Genomic DNA, 17828 nt, shown 5'->3' on the forward strand with positions numbered 1-17828 from the left:
TCAGTGGATGTAGCACAGCAAGATCTTCCGCCTGGTTTCATTTCATGGTGCAGTCAACTGTAAAAGTGATGAGCACTCTAGTAAAAAAAGCAGAGGGATTTTAAAATGGAATAAACTGGTTTCATTTTCATCTTTGGCCACTTGTTTAATAGATCATATAGTTAGAGAGAAGAAATGGCATTAGTGTCCTTAAGGCTGTAAGATGTTATAGTCCATTGTAGTTCTATATTTATAAGGTTACATAAGCTTAAATCTTTATTTTATGATTTGTAGATGATGTGTACACTCTCTAAATATGTCAAGCTGTAAATGTTATGGCCATGTTTTTATTAGATATAATTGGCATTAGATATGCGAGTAAAATCAATTTTATGTGGATAAAAACTGTAAAAGAAACTACTTTTATTGTGGTTGTCAGTCATGGTATGGTTAGATTCTTACATGGATGAATATCCTGTGGTGGCCTTGTTGTTAAAAATGAGGATATCAATAGTAAGTTAAACTGTTTGTAATAACACGCCATTGTTGTAAATAATCAATCAAAAGCCTGTTATTATTGTGAAAACTGGATGTTATTCAGGAATTCTTTTTGCGTAAGTGGGCAACAATTTCACCAGCTGTGATCTAGATCTGTTTTCTCACTGACGCACAGCAAATCTGTATTGTGTATTATTCTACTGTTATCTTGATATTGATGTATTTGTTTTAGGAAAACCTGATGTTTAAGTCTGATAGACTTGAACGCATACTGAATATATTAAGAATATATGGCGTGTGTGACCTTTCAGGTAAAAACTTTAATTGAATTTAGGCGCTGTTTGATTTCATGCTTGTTTAACTTTCATTTTTCGTCTGCTCAAATAATAGGCCTCCCGTATTATTTAACCATCAAATTTATACCCCTTTGATCTTATTTTGAATTAGAACATGAGAAGCTAGGTTAATTGTGTCACTTCCTTTTTAAGTGTGCAATGGATAAGCACCTGCATATCTTACATTAATCTTTACAATGACATCATAGTACATCTTTTAACGTATTTGTACTATGTGGAAAATATCACAGATGAGTGTTTTTCTGTGTCCAAACTATACAAGAAACTTTATAAGACTGAGATGCAGGTTTAAGCCGTATGACTAACTAAATGGCTTCAAGGTTATTGTCAGCCACTGAAGGACATTACAAGTTTGCGTTAAGATTATCTCTTGGAGTAAATAACCTAAAAGTGTTCCTTTCACACAGTAATCACTGAAACAGCTGAAGCACCTTAGTGGAAATATGCCTGAATCACGTATTTAACGTTATCGTAAACCCTCACCTGTATTTAAATAAAAATAAAACAATGTTATTCCCCGTAAAAGAATGAATAAAAAAAGTTGGACCTGAGCAGAACTGGTGATCTGCTGTGCCTGTGTGTTGTTCCTGACACGGCAGAAATGACTGTGTCGTGAGAATAACTCAAACTGTGGGGCCAGCTGGTGAGGATTTCCCCTGCTATGCTAGTGGCATCACTGCCAACACACTACACGACTCCCTTATCAGTGAAGTCATAGCAATGTGAAATTTCCTCCTGACTAATTCAGACAAACATTGGAAAATACATTCTGTATCTCATGCATTGATTTGATTTACTGTTAAATGAGCCATTAACATCAAAACAAACGTATCATAAATATTGTATTATCTGTTTCTTGGGAGTAAATGGTGTATGTGAATGAATGATCATTCTTAATAATATGGAAGTGGACCCTTTGAAATTTTTTGTAACTCAAATTATAAGCAAATGCTCAAATAAGAAATGTTAAAATGATCTTAAGAGACCATAAAGGGTTCATAGTGAAATTATTCATAATGATCAACTATAAACCAATAAAATGACTGCACTTCTTCAGGAGTAAAACATTTTTAACTTTAATTTTCCACAGAAATACATAAAGTTCAAGAACTAATACAAAATGCAGAATAAAAAATAAAGAGAAAGATCACTGTACTCCAAAAAGCGGAATAACGGAACACCTGAATCACTCCCCCCATGTGTCCAGAATCTATATATATGATCTCTCATCACTGAATGAACTGATGTAGAGTACAGCCTTATAAAACAAACTGTACGTGGCTCTAGCTTTAAGAATCTTCAGGTTTGTCACCTGGTGGCCCGCATGGTTGAAGCATCTTCTCCATCAGGTTAAAGCGAACACGAGCCTTGCTCTCGTTCTCTGCAACGGCGAAGTAATTTAGAAGGTCAAAATGTCCCATGTAGGAGCAGTAAGAGTCTCTGTGCTGGTTAACCAGCCACTCCCATTTGCTGGTGTCTGCGTGACCTGTGCCGATGTACTTGGACTGAAGATGCTCCAGCTGGCTGTGGATGTTGTAACGGTCTGTCATCTTCAGATACAAAATCTATGTTTCAGAGACAGAGAAGAGCGAGAAATAAAAAATAACTCAAATTTCAGATTTGGCACCAAATGGATATACAGTTGTAATTGGTAATGTTATACAAGTTATCTGTAGCATGAAACCAACAATTATTCCGAAACAATTTCTCTGTCTTGTCAAAGGCATATGGAAAGTACTAGAATTTGGATATTTCACTTACAATCTGTTAACTCTTGATAGATGGTATAAACTACAGTAGACAAGGACACATTTTGTAGTAGGTGGCCGTAACAACCATTTACTTTATTTTTGATACAATTTACTCTCACTTGATGTGTTGCAATCCTCAGCATTTATTTTTCAATGGCAAGCAAGTTTTTATGGCTGTTAAATTACCCCTAAACACAACCCCACCTCAAACATATTAGCTTTTGCCAAAAAAATTGTATACATAACAGATTGAGTGAATATGGATATGAAGAGACTTTCTATCAGAAAATAAAATGTTGCATACCCTAGCTAAGGGGTTGACGGGGTATTTTAATGGAAATGTATATTGCAATTACGTAAGTTTAAAGAATAAAGAGCAGTAGCAGACATATACAAAAAAAACCTTACTGGATGTTTTAAGTTACGCACTAATCAATTGTCATATTTTCAAGTTTAGGTTAATTGTAAGCCTACTGCCATTGACTTGCATTACGGCCCTACACGGATGGTGTTTAATAAATTGATGACATACATCTTAAATACTATTATTTTGAAAGTGAGATTACTATATAATCAAATGGAAGTTTAATAGAACATTGAATTTGTTGCGAAATACAATTTTGATTATAACAAAAACTGATTAGCAGCTTCTTGAGCTAACGTTAAATGAATGTTACTTTAGCTATATGCGACGGACTGATCGCTTTTTTCCCTTTACTTACACGTCATCAATACATCTGCTATTATTTTACCAAAAATACAATGTAACTTACCAACGATAAACCACAAAAAGATGCGAGTACACTCAATGTATCGTTTAATGTCTCGTTGGTGTTGTTAGCTCAAACGCCGAGCGCTATAAGGAGCGGAAGGTGTTACACAAAAATCGCTCCGAGTATCGAAACGTTGCTACGGAGACAGTTCCGATCAGGAGGAAACCTAAAGGCAACACAACGTTGATAATGATTATAGTGGAAAGCTATGCCAAATTTTAGGAAACAATTATAAACTTTTATTATGGTAGCAGAGGCAAAAATAGTTTTATGCAGCCACTTTTTCCTATGTCTATGACTTTAAAAAGCATCGTCTCAAGTTGGAGGTTGATTAAGTCTTGCTTTAAGATCAGCCATGTGCGTCATATACTGTAAAAGCACATGACCTGTGTGTTGTTGATCCAAGTAATGGAATTTGTAGAAATGGCTTTCCGTATTTCGAGAAGGGAGAAATGACAGCATGTTTGAAAGGGAACACTTCTAATTACTGACGGCTGTTAGTAGTATCAGTGTCGATGGCAGTGCAAAAGTTAGAAACCTTCATTAAAATGGTTAACTAGTTAGTTGGAATCTTTGCTCACAATGCTGGAATTTTCCACATGACATTCACCATTGCTTAGGCCATCTCCCCAACAGTCTCATTAGTTTCAAAAGCTCTTTGCTCCAATACAGTAAATGCCTGCCTTCATTACAGCAGATGCTTCAGTTGAAAACTTATTCATGGTGTCTGTTAATGTCACCGTCTATTTTGAAAAGAAAAGGTAATGTAAGTGTTTATATTTAATGAGAGATTTAAGATTTTTGTATTTATTGATTGTTATCCAAGTGTGGAAATCCCTCAACTGCAGTGCTTTACAAATGATCTTATGCTTGGTCTGTTGAAAATGCAAAATAGCTTTTTTAATTTGGATTGGATTCCCTGTAAACTGTTACTGTTGAATTTACTAAATGAAATATGTTCATTTTAAGTAACATTCAAAAATTGATATGTGAACTCGAAGCAGAACCTAACCAGAATATGTTTCTTGATTTAAGTTACAGCAATTCATTTCATCAAGCAATTTAAAATCTTTGTTTCTATCATTAATTTTTTTTTTCTTAATTCTGTAAAATATTTTCCAAGAAAGGACTTTATTGTATAGCCTTGTAGGCCTATACTGTATGCTCTACCTTTAATGCTTTTAAAGGTGTCGATACGGGGAAGTCTCTTCATATGTTTTGGACACAGAAAGTGCTCCTTTTCTAAAATCACTGTAAAAGGTCTTAAGTCCACAGTCTTGATTACCTCAAGTTCAATTTATTCTCCACTGTGCATTATTGGAGTTTTTAAGAGGTTTCTAAGAAATCTATAGGATCCGTCTACAACTTGAATTATGTTGTATTCAGAAAAGTGGGCGGGGTGTAAAGAGGATGATGACAACGTCTCTAAAGATCTTAAGAACCACATCCATCTGTTCAAGCAAAATGTTTGATCTTCTAATGTTTAATACATTCTCATTTCTCGGAAAACTCTAAAATTGTTGCCACTTCAGGACAGTGTAAATGCAGACAACGGTGATAAAATGAATGACTCTCTCTCCTGCTCTCTGCCACCATTCTCGCCTTAGGTTATGCGCTAAGATGGCCTGAACATACTAGCTCTGTTCCTTAATTTCCCCTGGGTGTTGCATCAAGACTGCTTGTGGGGGAAACTGGAACAAAATGACCGAAATGGCAGCCAAAAGGCCATGATTATTTGATTTCAAAGTATTAAAGAAGAAATTATTGGCCCTTTACAGCGGGAAAGGGTCTCAAACTAGATGATAGAGGTCTTGGTAATGACTGAAAACAGCTGGAACAGTCTTTCAGTTTGTGTAGAGACAGAGGTCTCGTGTTCAATTATCTAGAAGAGAGAGTGAGTGCTTATTGTTCATCCAAAGAGATTTAGATTATATTATAAATATCTTGTACTTCGAAGAAATGTCAGATGCTATGGGGTATAAAAAAACGTAACCGTGTTTGCAAGAACTCTGATTCAAAATTAGTGAAGCAGGAATAAATATGGCATACAAAACAATGTTTTTAAAAATCTCCAGCTGAATACATACTAAAGCCAACAAGTCCCGAGCTTTTGCGTCTTTGAGACTTAACACATATCACATTATATTAATATAATTAAAAATGAAAAATTCAGATTTATAATCACCAAAAACATATTGTATATAATGCTTTATTTAAGATGCTGCATACAGTATATAAAAACTTACAGAAACACCTGCACACACATCTTAAAGTAGTTTTAGCGCAAACAGTAAAAGATTTGTTTTTTTAGACACATCGTCTTAATTTGAGTGACATTCAGACAATTACATTGGAAATTTACATTTGTACAAGAATATAGCATTGAAGTACAAGCACAACGCACTTGTAACCACTGAAGCGTGAAGATTATCCATTGTTGCACAAGGCGCTTCTAACTGGGTTTTATATAAAGCTCACAGTAAATCGGAGAATAAGTGTTTTTGCCTTTCAACAGTCATTTGATGATTAATAGTCACTCCAAAGAAACACGATTGAATGGCGGCTTAATCAATCTGCAAAGGCTATGAAAGCAGACCAGAATCTAAAAATACTTTAATGCAGTGAATTCTGGAAATGATGAATAAATGACGTGTACATCATTTACATACGTGAATGGATTTGTTTCAGCAGTCTACAAAGCTTCCATTTATAAAATTATCATTTTGATATTATATTACATTAACATTTACAAAATGGACCGTTGCAGCTATAGCTGAGTGAATATACAGTATATACAGTTCTTAAAGGGATAGTTCAACCATAAATGAAAACTCTGTCATCGTTTACAAGTTGTTTTAACCCTGTATAATTTTTGTTGTTTTGCTGAATACAAAGAAGATATTTGGAAGAATGTTTGTAACCAAGCAGTTCTGGGGCACTATTGACTACTTTAGTATAATACAAATCTACTATGGTAGTCAATGGTGCCCCAGAAAGGTGTAGTTTTCCATATTCTTCGAAATGTCTTCTTTTGTGTTCAACAGAACAACTAAATGTATACAGTTTGAAACAACTTGAGGGTGAGAAAATGATAACAGATTTAAAATTTTTGATTGAACTATCCCTTTAAATGATGGTCAAATGCATATGTCTAACCTAAGGGTCACATCTGATGCATGTGAACGTTCCAAACATTGGAATAAATTCTGTCTGTCATTTAGGGTGTTTCATTATTTCATCACATCACACGTCACGCTGAAGTCTAGTTTGAGGTGCGGTTCTCTCTCATGTACACCAACAGTCTTTCTCCATATCAAAATTGTTAAGAACTCTTTGGGGGAGGCCTAGCGAGATGCTCAGAGGTACTTCGACTCACTTGTTGGCATTTCAAGCAGTCAGACACCCGTGGTGACTTGTGTGACCTCTGAGCTCATGTCAACACTGGGCTGGGAGCGGGACTCCAGTGATGACATCTCCAGGACTAGTCATACCTGCTGATTCGTCCTGTCTACCGTTTGGCCGCTGGACTGGCCCTCGTGCTGGGGGTTCCTGGTACGTGTGGAGTTCTGCAGGTCGAGCACGGAAGGACTTGGAATGCAGAACTCCCTGAAACATCGCTTGAAGTTCTCATCCAGAAAGGCGTAGAGGACTGGGTTGAGACAGCTGTTGGTGTAGCCGAGGGCGATGCAGAAATGCCAGGTGACAGTCTGCAGGAGCGAGCTGGGAATGTTCACCAGGGCTTTGATGATGACAAAGATGTGGATTGGGGTCCAGCAGACGATGAAAACCGCCACCACCACCAGGACCATTCGGGTGATGCGGCGCAGATTGCGATCCTTCTCCTTCGAGCCAGACAGCATGCGGACGCTCTTCAGGCGGAGAATCATCAAGCCGTAACAGACGGTGATGATGAGCACAGGCATGATGAAGGCAAAGATGAAAACGCAGATCTTCAGGAGGTTCTCCCAGTACCAGGAAGGATGGGGAAAGAGCAAAGTGCAGTTGGTGATGCCAAACGCTGTAAGAGAACAAATAAGTGAAATTTCGATTTGTTTTTGCAAAGCAAATTGCATAGTTGTACAACAAGTAATTATTTCTTCCGGGCGGTGCTTTGGTTGCCATAGAGACCCAGGCCATTCTGCAACCGCTATTAGGCATTATAATATATTTCCCAAATGACTGAAACTGACATCAATCTAAATTTGCTCAATAGCAATTTTCTGGCTCAATGCTTCTGGCTCTCATGATGGCATTTTCTGTCACCACAGTAACGAAACGGGATGTGTTCAGTCCTAAAAAACATGTGAAAATTTACTTATTACACTTAAGTGAAGAAGTTACGTGGGTGTTTTCTATTGTTATGGGTCTCAATAGGGTCCTTAAACTGCAGGAAATGAGTAAAGGGATAGTTCACCCAAAAAACAAAATCTGTCATCACATATTCAACCTCCTGTGTGTGATTCATTCTTCGGTGGAACACAAAAGAAGATATTTTGAGAAATGTCTCAGCGGTTTTGTGTCCAGACAATGGAAGTCAAAAGGGGTTCAATGCTGTTCGCATAACAACATTCTTCAAAATATCTTCTTTTTTGCACTGCAGAAGCAAGAGAGTCATTCAGGTTTGAAATTACATGAGGATGAATAAATCATGAAAGAATTTTTCAAGATTGTTTTGGTTGAGCAACAGACCATCTACTCGAATCAGAAGAACTTTTAAATGGATTGAGAAATTGTTTTTAATGCAGTTAAATCTGAATTCAACATACAGCTGCTGTTGTACTCAAGCATAGTGGAGGCCATGACCATGACAGGAAGCCCGATAGCCGATGAAAGGATCCAGTTACAAACGTTGACAATCTTGGCATTACGGGGGGTTCTGAAGTCCAAGGCTTTAACCGGATGACAGACAGCTATGTAACGGTCGACGCTCATTGTAGTGAGGGTGAAGATGCTGGTGAACATGTTGTAGTAATCAATGGACATCACAATCTTGCACAGCACATCTCCAAATGGCCATGTGCCCATTAGGTAGTTCACGCTCTGGAATGGGAGAGTACTTGTTGCCAGGGCATCTGCTAAAGCAAGGTTGAAGATGTAGATGTTGGTCGCAGTTTTCATTTTGGTGTATCTGCAATGATGGAAAACAGATCGAAATCACATTATTTACAATTTGAAACACATTAATGAAATCACATTATCGGGAATGCGGTGTGCAAATGGGAAAAATCATTGTGGCCAAAGAAATACTGCTCAGAAGAAAATACTGAAACAACAATAATATCTTTCAGTACAATACACTACAACACAAAAGTGCATGGCATACTGTATTTCTTGGTAAAGTGTGTATTGTGAAAAAGTTTTACTTTCAGACTGATCTTGGATTTGGTTGGATTGCAACAATAACTTCATAATACCACTATCAGCATGACATAATGGTTTGCCCACATCAAGATCCGTCTTTGAGGGACTGGCACATGCTGTGATGAAAGGAAAAGATACCTATGGTATAACAAATCAAACTTTGGTCTGATAGAAAAATCAATGAATAGTAAGAACCACTGGAGTTACTTCTGTCACTCATGACAAGAATGAGATATAGATTCAAAGACTCATTTAGTCTGGGAAAATAAAGTGCAAAGGGGTTTCTTCCACCTATCTGAATAGGCTTTCATGTGAATGATAAATAATTCATGAAGAAATTTCCATGTAAAACTGATACTAGCCACTTTTACTTTCCATCTCTTGGCTTCTCTTTAATGGAGCGTTTATCAATTCACTACTGTCATTTTCAAGCAATTGCTGACTCTACCTGCTCTGTTCAGCTGTGTTGAATAAAAGTACACTTTCTTAAGATTGCCTAATACGCCTTTAAATCAGCAGTAGATACTCTTGGATACAACTTGTATTTTTTGTAAACACTCGGCTGAGATGAAAGAAATACTTTAAAGTCTGTGCTGTTTCCATTATTTCTGACATTACACTAAACAGAACCATAAACCAATCTGGATTATTAAAATCCAAACCATTACTGATGTATTGCAATAGCAGTGAAAATGATCCATTAGGAGCTTTTATGTAAACCACCAGCCCGGTAAAAAGACTATAGTTTATCAAAGGCCCACTTGTTTGACTTTCACAGAAAAATACATGAATCACAACATAGTCTGGACCATCCGGATATACACTTTACAAACACAGATGTATTTAGTGTGTGCTTACAGTAAAATCGTCTTTAAGAGAGCAGTTTACATTCGATAAAGCTGGATGTCACAGAGAAAATGCAGAAGCACAAGAAGAAGTCATAGATTACATAAAGGTCACAGGCATAAACTTTTAAATCCATTTATGTGCTGGTTGTTGGTTTGGGACTGTTAACTTGCACTTGATTCATTGATGAAATTTCAAGATAACGCGTGAGAGAAGGATTTATAATTTGAGGAATAATTAAGAATAAAAACTGTTTAAAATTATATATTTTTAATTAAACACTTCGAGCAATATATTTGAATTGAAAAACGTTGTTATTATTATTATTAATATTATATTAAAAATGTATTTCTCGCCAACCATCTTCCCTACTAAAACAACATCATAGCTGTCAACACCATACTGTATTTTGAATGTTAGTGTGCTGGCATCTCCATCAGACTTTACAAATGCCATAAGGCATCCATGGTCAACCAGCTGGTGTTTTTCATCCATGGAATGGTCCGTGAAACTACAGTACACATCTATCAGAACTTTCGTAAAGCAGCCACCTCCGGCAAGAGCTTTCAGAGTGGGATGAGAATGAATGCATTTCGGGACAACATGCCTGGCAACCAAGACCTTTTGTTAACCTAGAGGAAGGTGTGCAGTATTTCTTATGAAGAGAATTAGGTGTGACAGACAGGAGAGTTCATAGGAAACAAGTTTATGGACGTTCACACATGCCAACTTTAAAATGAAGATAGACGTTTTTAAAGGGAGGATGCATCACATTTTTGTAACACCTATAATGTAAAAGTTGGTCTTCATCCATTTGATTCAGCTGTTCAGTGATGCAGAACTGATATAACTGAGTATGATCATTATCTCTCTGCCGCTGGCATAGGAACACCTAATGCTAATAAAATATGACAGGTAACAAAGAGTGCAGAAAGAGGGATTTTAAATACCCTGCTCATGGACCTTCGGGTCTTCACAGTGAAAGTAATTGTGGAAGGATGATCATTTTTATTCTGTATTGTATTCTTTCCGTATTGTATTGTATAAGATATCCGTACATTCCAAATGAAAATATGAACAAACTGTGTGTATGCAGAGCGTATACTGTATACAACTCTGTCAACGTTAACTTGTAACGAGTAAAATTGTATAAAGAAAAAACAAACTGGTCATTCGTACTATTAATTGCCTAATTCAGAAAATAATCAAGACATCAAATTTGGAAATTATGTTTGTCGGAGTTAAAGGAAATGCAGGCAAATCAGATTTTGTTGTGATCTGATCATAAAACCAAGGACTTGCTTGTTGCTAGGAAACACCAGAACATGTGCAGATTTCTTCTACCGTCCGCCTAAATGGCATCTGTTTATGGATGTAGACACATTGATTTGTCATTTAATTTCTTTAAAATGTCCCACATTGTTTAAAAAACAATAGGAACAAACACAATACAACAGACCGTGCTATCAAATTATGTCTTTAAAAAGCAGATTTCTTTTCAAACTGGGGTACGTGAATATACAATGACTCAAATAAATGAAAGCTTGAAAATGAACAATCACCCAATTATCAGCCTTCAAAGGAAAGCTGTCAATCTGACAGACACACTTCTAAAAAAAACTTTACAAACAAAAAAGGAAAAGGGGGGATACAGAAACAGATGAATAAATCAAAAGACTCATTTTGTCATTATGTGCTGCTCGCATTTGAAAGCTCTCAGAATGGCAGAAGAAATAAATTACAATGCAACCGAAGTGAATAAAGACAAGCTAATCTGGGTGATTCATGGATGAGCTTCTTTTCCGATTTTCAACTAATAAAATATGACATTTTCATTTTGAACGTCACAAACAGTCTAAGACACAGGTGCTAGAATCGAGCCCAGACCCAGCACCTGGAGTCCCCGCACCAAACAGACAGATTTTGTTGATTTTGATCAGGTGGCTGTCGGGTTGGTTCGTTTTATCTGTCAAACCCAGGAAAGAAAGGTGCTGCTGACAATGTTTTTCAACTCTGTGTTTCTATCAAAGAAAGACTGATAAGAACCTAGAAATCACAAAACAACTGTATAAGGGGCGATTCACATTTTGCGTCTTAAACCGTGCGGAAAACGCGAGCCGTACTTTTTTACCATGCCTTCTCCACTTATTTGTGTTGCTGACCGGGAGAAAAAAAACAATGAAATATTTTAAAAATATTTGCAGTTTATATGGGCAACATCTATAATTACAAATTCCACTTAAGCTGCAAAACAATCTTAATGATAAAGACAAAATATTGCAGATAAAGATGAAAACAATCCTGCTGAAATGGGACTATAATTATATTAAGAGTTAAATTAACAGCGTTGCACTAATAATGTTCTTTTTCCATCAGCCAGGGCAAACTGTTGGTTTATCTGACATTGAATTATGATCTTATAATGATTCTGCACCCCTACAAATCCCTATTCTCATTTTCAGTCTCACAGCACAGAAGCCGCAGCATGACTGCCCAGCAGAGCTCGACATCTTCTGAATGTTTGTTCCACACCATTACGTCACGTCACATCTCTGCCTTAGAAATTTTTTTCCACATTACAAAAATGATTGGAGCATATTTATTCTGAGGTATTTTTAACATATCAATTAGTCATGTCAGAGGACAACTGATTTTTTTGTATCGCATTGCTTTATTACAGACAAAAACATATATTGGAGGCATAAAACCTCTTGATAGAACTTCCTTCCTGTAAGTGGCCCTATTTACACATCATAGGATCATAGAAACCATTAAGCTTGCACAAGGATCAATAAACATTTGTGGGAACTGTCGCTTTTGTTAGCTCAGTGTACATCATCGGTACACTTACCTGGGAATTCGAAATGCTGTAAAGTTAAAGATGTGTAAAGAGTCTAACTGAGTATAGCTTTTAGAAACCAGAGGCCTGGGGAAATTTATCAGGTTATAGCACATTATGAACTAGGCGACCCCCTGTACGGTGCCAAATGTGACAGTCCTGATTTTTACATCTGATAATTAACTGGTGAGCTTCAGTTGGCACAAATCGAGGAGAAAATGTGCAGAGATAAGAGAGGAGTATCTGGAAACTTTTGATTAATAAAGCAATTACAGAAATTGTACGCAGTATTGATTTTTTTGGCTCCTCATCTCTAGTGTACGTTTCTTGGGAACGGTAATAAAAGCATGAACAGCACTTAACCATGCATCATGGTGCTTTTAGAGCCTGTACTTTAATCTAAAATTCAATCCTATGTACACAACTGTTTTTCAATTTAAGCATTCTAATGCCTAGAGAATACATGCACATGTACAGTATTTATTTGTAGCATACAGACTGTAGTCACTCTCTCAGTGAATTAGTAAGTAAGTTTGTGTAAAGGTTTATTCTTTTTTTACTCCACCGTTGTATGTCTGTATTTATGTAGCGTTGTGGTCCTGTAAGGCATGACATTTCATTCCACTGTATGTCCCCACCTATAGCGGAATGACAATAACGCTCAATTTATACTTGAACATGAGAAATACCACAGATTAATGTTTTCCATTTGTTTTTGGTTTACATCTGCAGTAGGAAAGATGTGGTGGATGCAGTCATTGCACGATGAGAATGTGGGAAACAAACACACAGGATTCTCTATGACAACAGGAGACATACAGGTCATTTACATTCACAGCAATTACCTTCTCTTTCCACTTACCGCTTTGGATAAAAGCGTCTTTCTAAACGACTAAATGTAAATGTACGTTCACATGAAAACTGGACATTCAGGGGTTGATTTTACAACCATGTTTACAAAAATAAGCTGAAGAAATCGGTCCTAAAGAGCATCTATACTTTTCATCAAAGGAATTTCTTTTTAAAACTCTATAAATTCTTAAGTGTTTAAAAAACCTTCAGCCTTTATCTTTAAAGTGTGGTACAGTGTGAAGGGAGATTTTGGTGTAAGTGTGACACTAATGTTGCAGAAGCAGTTTCAAGTGTCTTTAATCTTGACTTTAAAGAAATACTGCTGATGTGTATTGAATGCATAGTGATAAACCTCAGGTCCAATGGGTTTTAGATGTATTGGACAGCGATTTAAAAGAGATTCTTGCTACACAAGCAAACCATAAATACATGCTAAAATATCGTAAATAAAAAAAAAAGATTATATTATTTTAGCCAATTATTGCACTTTTGGTTGTGCAACTACTATTCTTCTCATAGACAAAAACGAAGTGATTCCAGATAACTCTTCGAGACAAATAGGTAATGTACTTGTAATTGCAAAGTGTCTCTTTAAATAGACTCACTCAAGATGAGTGATTATTTCTCTTGTGACTGATCTTAACACCACATCATACGGTCAATAAATCAATTTTACACTGCAATCTCTTCATCAATCACAAAAGTTGGCTACACCTACTTGGGCGAGTTCTCTTCTGCTTGTCACTGTGAGCGGTTGCTCCAAAATTCTCGGAAACCTCAAAAAGAAAATCGGGTCACCTCAAGCATGGCTCACATTTTGAAATAGCCGGACTACAATTTGGAATTTTTAGCATATCTTGAAATGTAAACGATATTCTCAATTCTCGAAAATCATCCTGTGGTGTAGACATAAAAGTTGCACACAGTTTTCGACATCTCAACAGCCTCATCTAAGAATCCCACGATAAGCGCATGATTCAGTGCAACATGTAAAACAGCAAATAAACCTCCACCAATTTACTCACTGGAATGCATTCCTTTCCGTTTAAGGACGAATTGCTGTATTGATTGCATCATTCCCCTGAGCCTATTATGGAGATCTCACTGATATAGGGTCAGGTGAGGTGTTTACCATAGGTAGATGAGGCAGCCATACAAAATCGCTTCCGAATCCTGTGAGCAATTGACAGCCGAATAGGTTGATGAACACATAAATGGAGGGCAAAAACACAGGCATGAGTACAAACACACTAAGAAGCCAAAGATAACATCATTCCCTTCTGCAACTCTGCTTTTAATACCACAGTATCAAACGCTTTATCATATCGTAGATTATTCATGTAGATCCACCAACATATGTATTTATGTATGCTTCTAAATTAAAAACCCTTATTGAACGTTAATATGTTGCTTCATTTATGTGAAGAATTAACACTTTACAGTATATGGAATGTGACATCAATGTTTTAGACTGCTCTCATGGTGTTTTATAAAACTGGTAACTTTAAACATCAGGCCTATTATGTAGCATATTGAGAGACATATTGATAACTGCGGAGACGCATTTACTGTATGAATACATGACATACAGTCAGAGATGTTTTATTTCACTATTAAAGGTTATTATTTGTGCACGATTAAATGCATTTACTAATACTGATCTCATACGTCATCAATAGGAAAAAACGTGAAACAAAAGCTATGCACTTTAGTCTTTGCACTGTACAGTACGCGTACATGTACGACCCTCTTCACGGTTAATAGTTGACTAGAAAACACCTCATCTTCACTTTTCTCCATATCTTCCAACATGTTTCTCTCTCAACACAAACACGTACTCTACTCTTTTACCTTTAGAGGCTTATATAGAGGGAGTCGATGCGTTGATGCATGCGCAGCGGAGGTAAAGCAATGTACGTGTCATTTCTTACCTGACAATAACATACATGACGAGCACGTTGCCCACCAGTCCCACCACACACACTATTGAGTATAAAGCAGTAATGACGATCGCGACTATGACAGAAGTTGAGCTACTGTCCAGCTCAGGCGTCCTGTCACATCTGGAGCTGTTCGGGTTCGTGACGCTCGAGCTGTTGCTGAAGTTTCGGCAAAACGCGCTGTTGTTCGACACCGCCGGATTGGTAAACGGATACAGAAAGTCCGAAATGTTGCCGCCGGTTTCCATGGTAAGTGCCGTACTATTCACCCGCGTGCCGTTTATCTGTCACGTTCTTCAATGCCGATACCTGTCCGAGTTCATAAGGCTCGTTGCCGGAGTCCGATCCCTTGTAGAGAGAGTATCTGCTGCTGCACGTCTTCACACACGACACGATAAATCGAAACGTCTGTCACTGTGTGATAAATCTATGACCGGTGGTCTTACGTTACCCTCGCTGTATTGGATCAAGCGTTGCTCTTAGCGCGTATTCGCATTTTATTCGACAAAATGACGTCACGTCGATATGCACATGACTAGAGGCTTCTCCAAAACTGATGCTTTGAGGAGATTTCAACTGCTGACTTTATCATCGATTAGGCTGTATGAATTCACGAGTAGTCATCTACATCTCAAACTTCCGATAATAATATCAAAAGCTTTCAAACAAGGCATCTTCAAACGCTTTAAGTGAGCGACAGCATAACAAGTCTATGTTAATATGTTTTGTATATTATTTGTGAATTGTAATAGGCTATATTTTTCTCTACAGAAATATACCCCTCATGTTAACTTGCTATGGTATCCTGTATCTGTAAATTCGATCAAAGATACATTTTTCTGTAATGTAAGGCAAAATTATATTATTGTAACGCATTAAGATTCCTAAAAATGAACACAGCATCTCCACAATCACTCAGACTGAGCAACATATTACTTATAATACCAATACCAATGATCTCTAATGATAGTAATGTTGTGCAACAGGCCAGTGAATCAAAAGAAAGCTATACTAATGAATACAAAAATATAAATCCCGATTTCCCTATATAATAAGAATAAAGTCTCAGAGGTTTTCTTAAAAGGATACATCACCCGTGAGACTTTAGGTTTGCCTGTGTCCAGCACATTGTATTCTTTACTGTTTTATGCATTATACCCTGCTTATTATGTTTCTCACTTGTAAGTGTCACTGAGAGAAGTGTTTGTACCAGATATCAGCATGTTCCAGATGTTAAAGTACAAGGAACTAACGTAGTCCTGCTAACTTAAGCAGAAAGTATTAATAATAAGGTGTCGTGATTTTCCATGTAAGTGTCTGGATCAGAGCATCTCCTCACTTCCTCATCTATTCTCATATATTGGACCTGTGCTTAATAAACATTGGACTCTGAGGGAACTGCACTTTTTTGTCTGTGTCATTCTTGGTCTCCAGGCATGAAACTTTGTGTGTTCCATCAACTAGACTCTTCTACCTTCTACCTAGACAAAAAGTAATAATCTAACATTACCCAAAAAATGAAAATTCTGTCATCATTTATTCACCATCGAGTTTTTCCAAATCTGTATACAATTCTTTGCTATGATGAACACAGAGAAAAATATTTGGAAGAATGCTTATAACCAAACAGATTTTGACCCAGAACAATGTCCTACATTCTTCAACATATCTTCTTTTGTGTTCAACATAACAAAAAACTGATTAAGTCATTTTTCCTACCATGTGAGTCAATGTGGGGTAAGATCTGTTTGGTTATAACCATTCTTCCAAATATCTTTCTCTGTGTTCACCAGAACAAAGAAATGTATGCAGATATGGAATAATTAATTTACATCATGAAAATTCGGTAGTGAGTGTGTGTGCCCTGCGATGGGTTGGCACTCCATCAGGGTGTATCCTGCCTTGATGCCCGATGACTCCTGAGATAGGCACAGGCTCCCCGTGACCCGAGGTAGTTCGGATAAAAGCGGTAGAAAATGGAATGGAATGGAATGAAAATTCGGTCATCATTATTCACCTTCGAGTTATTACAAATCTGATTGCAATTCTTTGCTCTGATGAAGATAGAGAAAAATATTTGGAACAAAGAAATGTATGCAGATTTGGAATAACTCGAAGGTAAAGAATGATGACCCAATTTTCATTTTTGGGTGAACTATCCCTTTAATCTTAATGTTTTATGTTATAATGCAATTTGTTATTAGTATCAAATGTCAGGTAGCTACAAAATCCCACCCAATAGTAATAGATTTTAGATGCCTTTGACAGTACTTTCACTTAGAAATGTTAAATGAAGGAAATTATATTCTAAGAACATATTGGGAAAGCATTTTGCTGAATTACTTGAAAGTAATTAAGTGAAGAATGATTCATCATGCCGAAGCCTGTGTGAAAAATTGCAATTTTGGAGATGTTACATAAATGACAGGAAACTATTTATGTTGCTAAAACTAGATTTGCACTAATGGTTCCCATAAAAAACGCACACATATAAAAATGTTCCTGTGATTCAAATTGCCAACAAGTCTTTTTAATTAAGTCATGTTCTCTCTAAGAGCCTTAATCCCATATTTTTGTACACCACAAAGAGTGAATTCTCCCTAACATTAGAACAAATTGACCATTTAACACTG

At 36.8% G+C, this 17828-nt stretch overlaps 2 protein-coding genes across 2 annotated transcripts; both read right to left on the reverse strand.

Moving 5' to 3' along the window:
* Positions 1 to 1882: 1882 nt before the first annotated feature.
* On the reverse strand, positions 1883 to 3496 carry sf3b5 (splicing factor 3b, subunit 5). The gene is made up of 2 exons (XM_056761114.1): positions 3358 to 3496; positions 1883 to 2398 (listed from the first exon to the last, which is right to left on the reverse strand). The coding sequence occupies exon 2, from the start codon at positions 2381 to 2383 to the stop codon at positions 2123 to 2125; it is 261 nt and encodes an 86-aa protein (XP_056617092.1). The 5' UTR covers positions 2384 to 2398; positions 3358 to 3496; the 3' UTR covers positions 1883 to 2122.
* Positions 3497 to 5550: 2054 nt separating this feature from the next.
* oprm1 (opioid receptor, mu 1) lies at positions 5551 to 16580 on the reverse strand. Its single transcript, XM_056760933.1, has 3 exons — positions 15187 to 16580; positions 8124 to 8485; positions 5551 to 7375 (listed from the first exon to the last, which is right to left on the reverse strand). The coding sequence occupies exons 1-3, from the start codon at positions 15441 to 15443 to the stop codon at positions 6843 to 6845; spliced, it is 1152 nt and encodes a 383-aa protein (XP_056616911.1). The 5' UTR covers positions 15444 to 16580; the 3' UTR covers positions 5551 to 6842.
* Positions 16581 to 17828: the final 1248 nt, after the last annotated feature.

Source organism: Triplophysa dalaica, chromosome 11 (assembly GCF_015846415.1).
Source record: "Triplophysa dalaica isolate WHDGS20190420 chromosome 11, ASM1584641v1, whole genome shotgun sequence".
In the NCBI taxonomy this organism is placed as follows: Eukaryota; Metazoa; Chordata; class Actinopteri; order Cypriniformes; family Nemacheilidae; genus Triplophysa; species Triplophysa dalaica.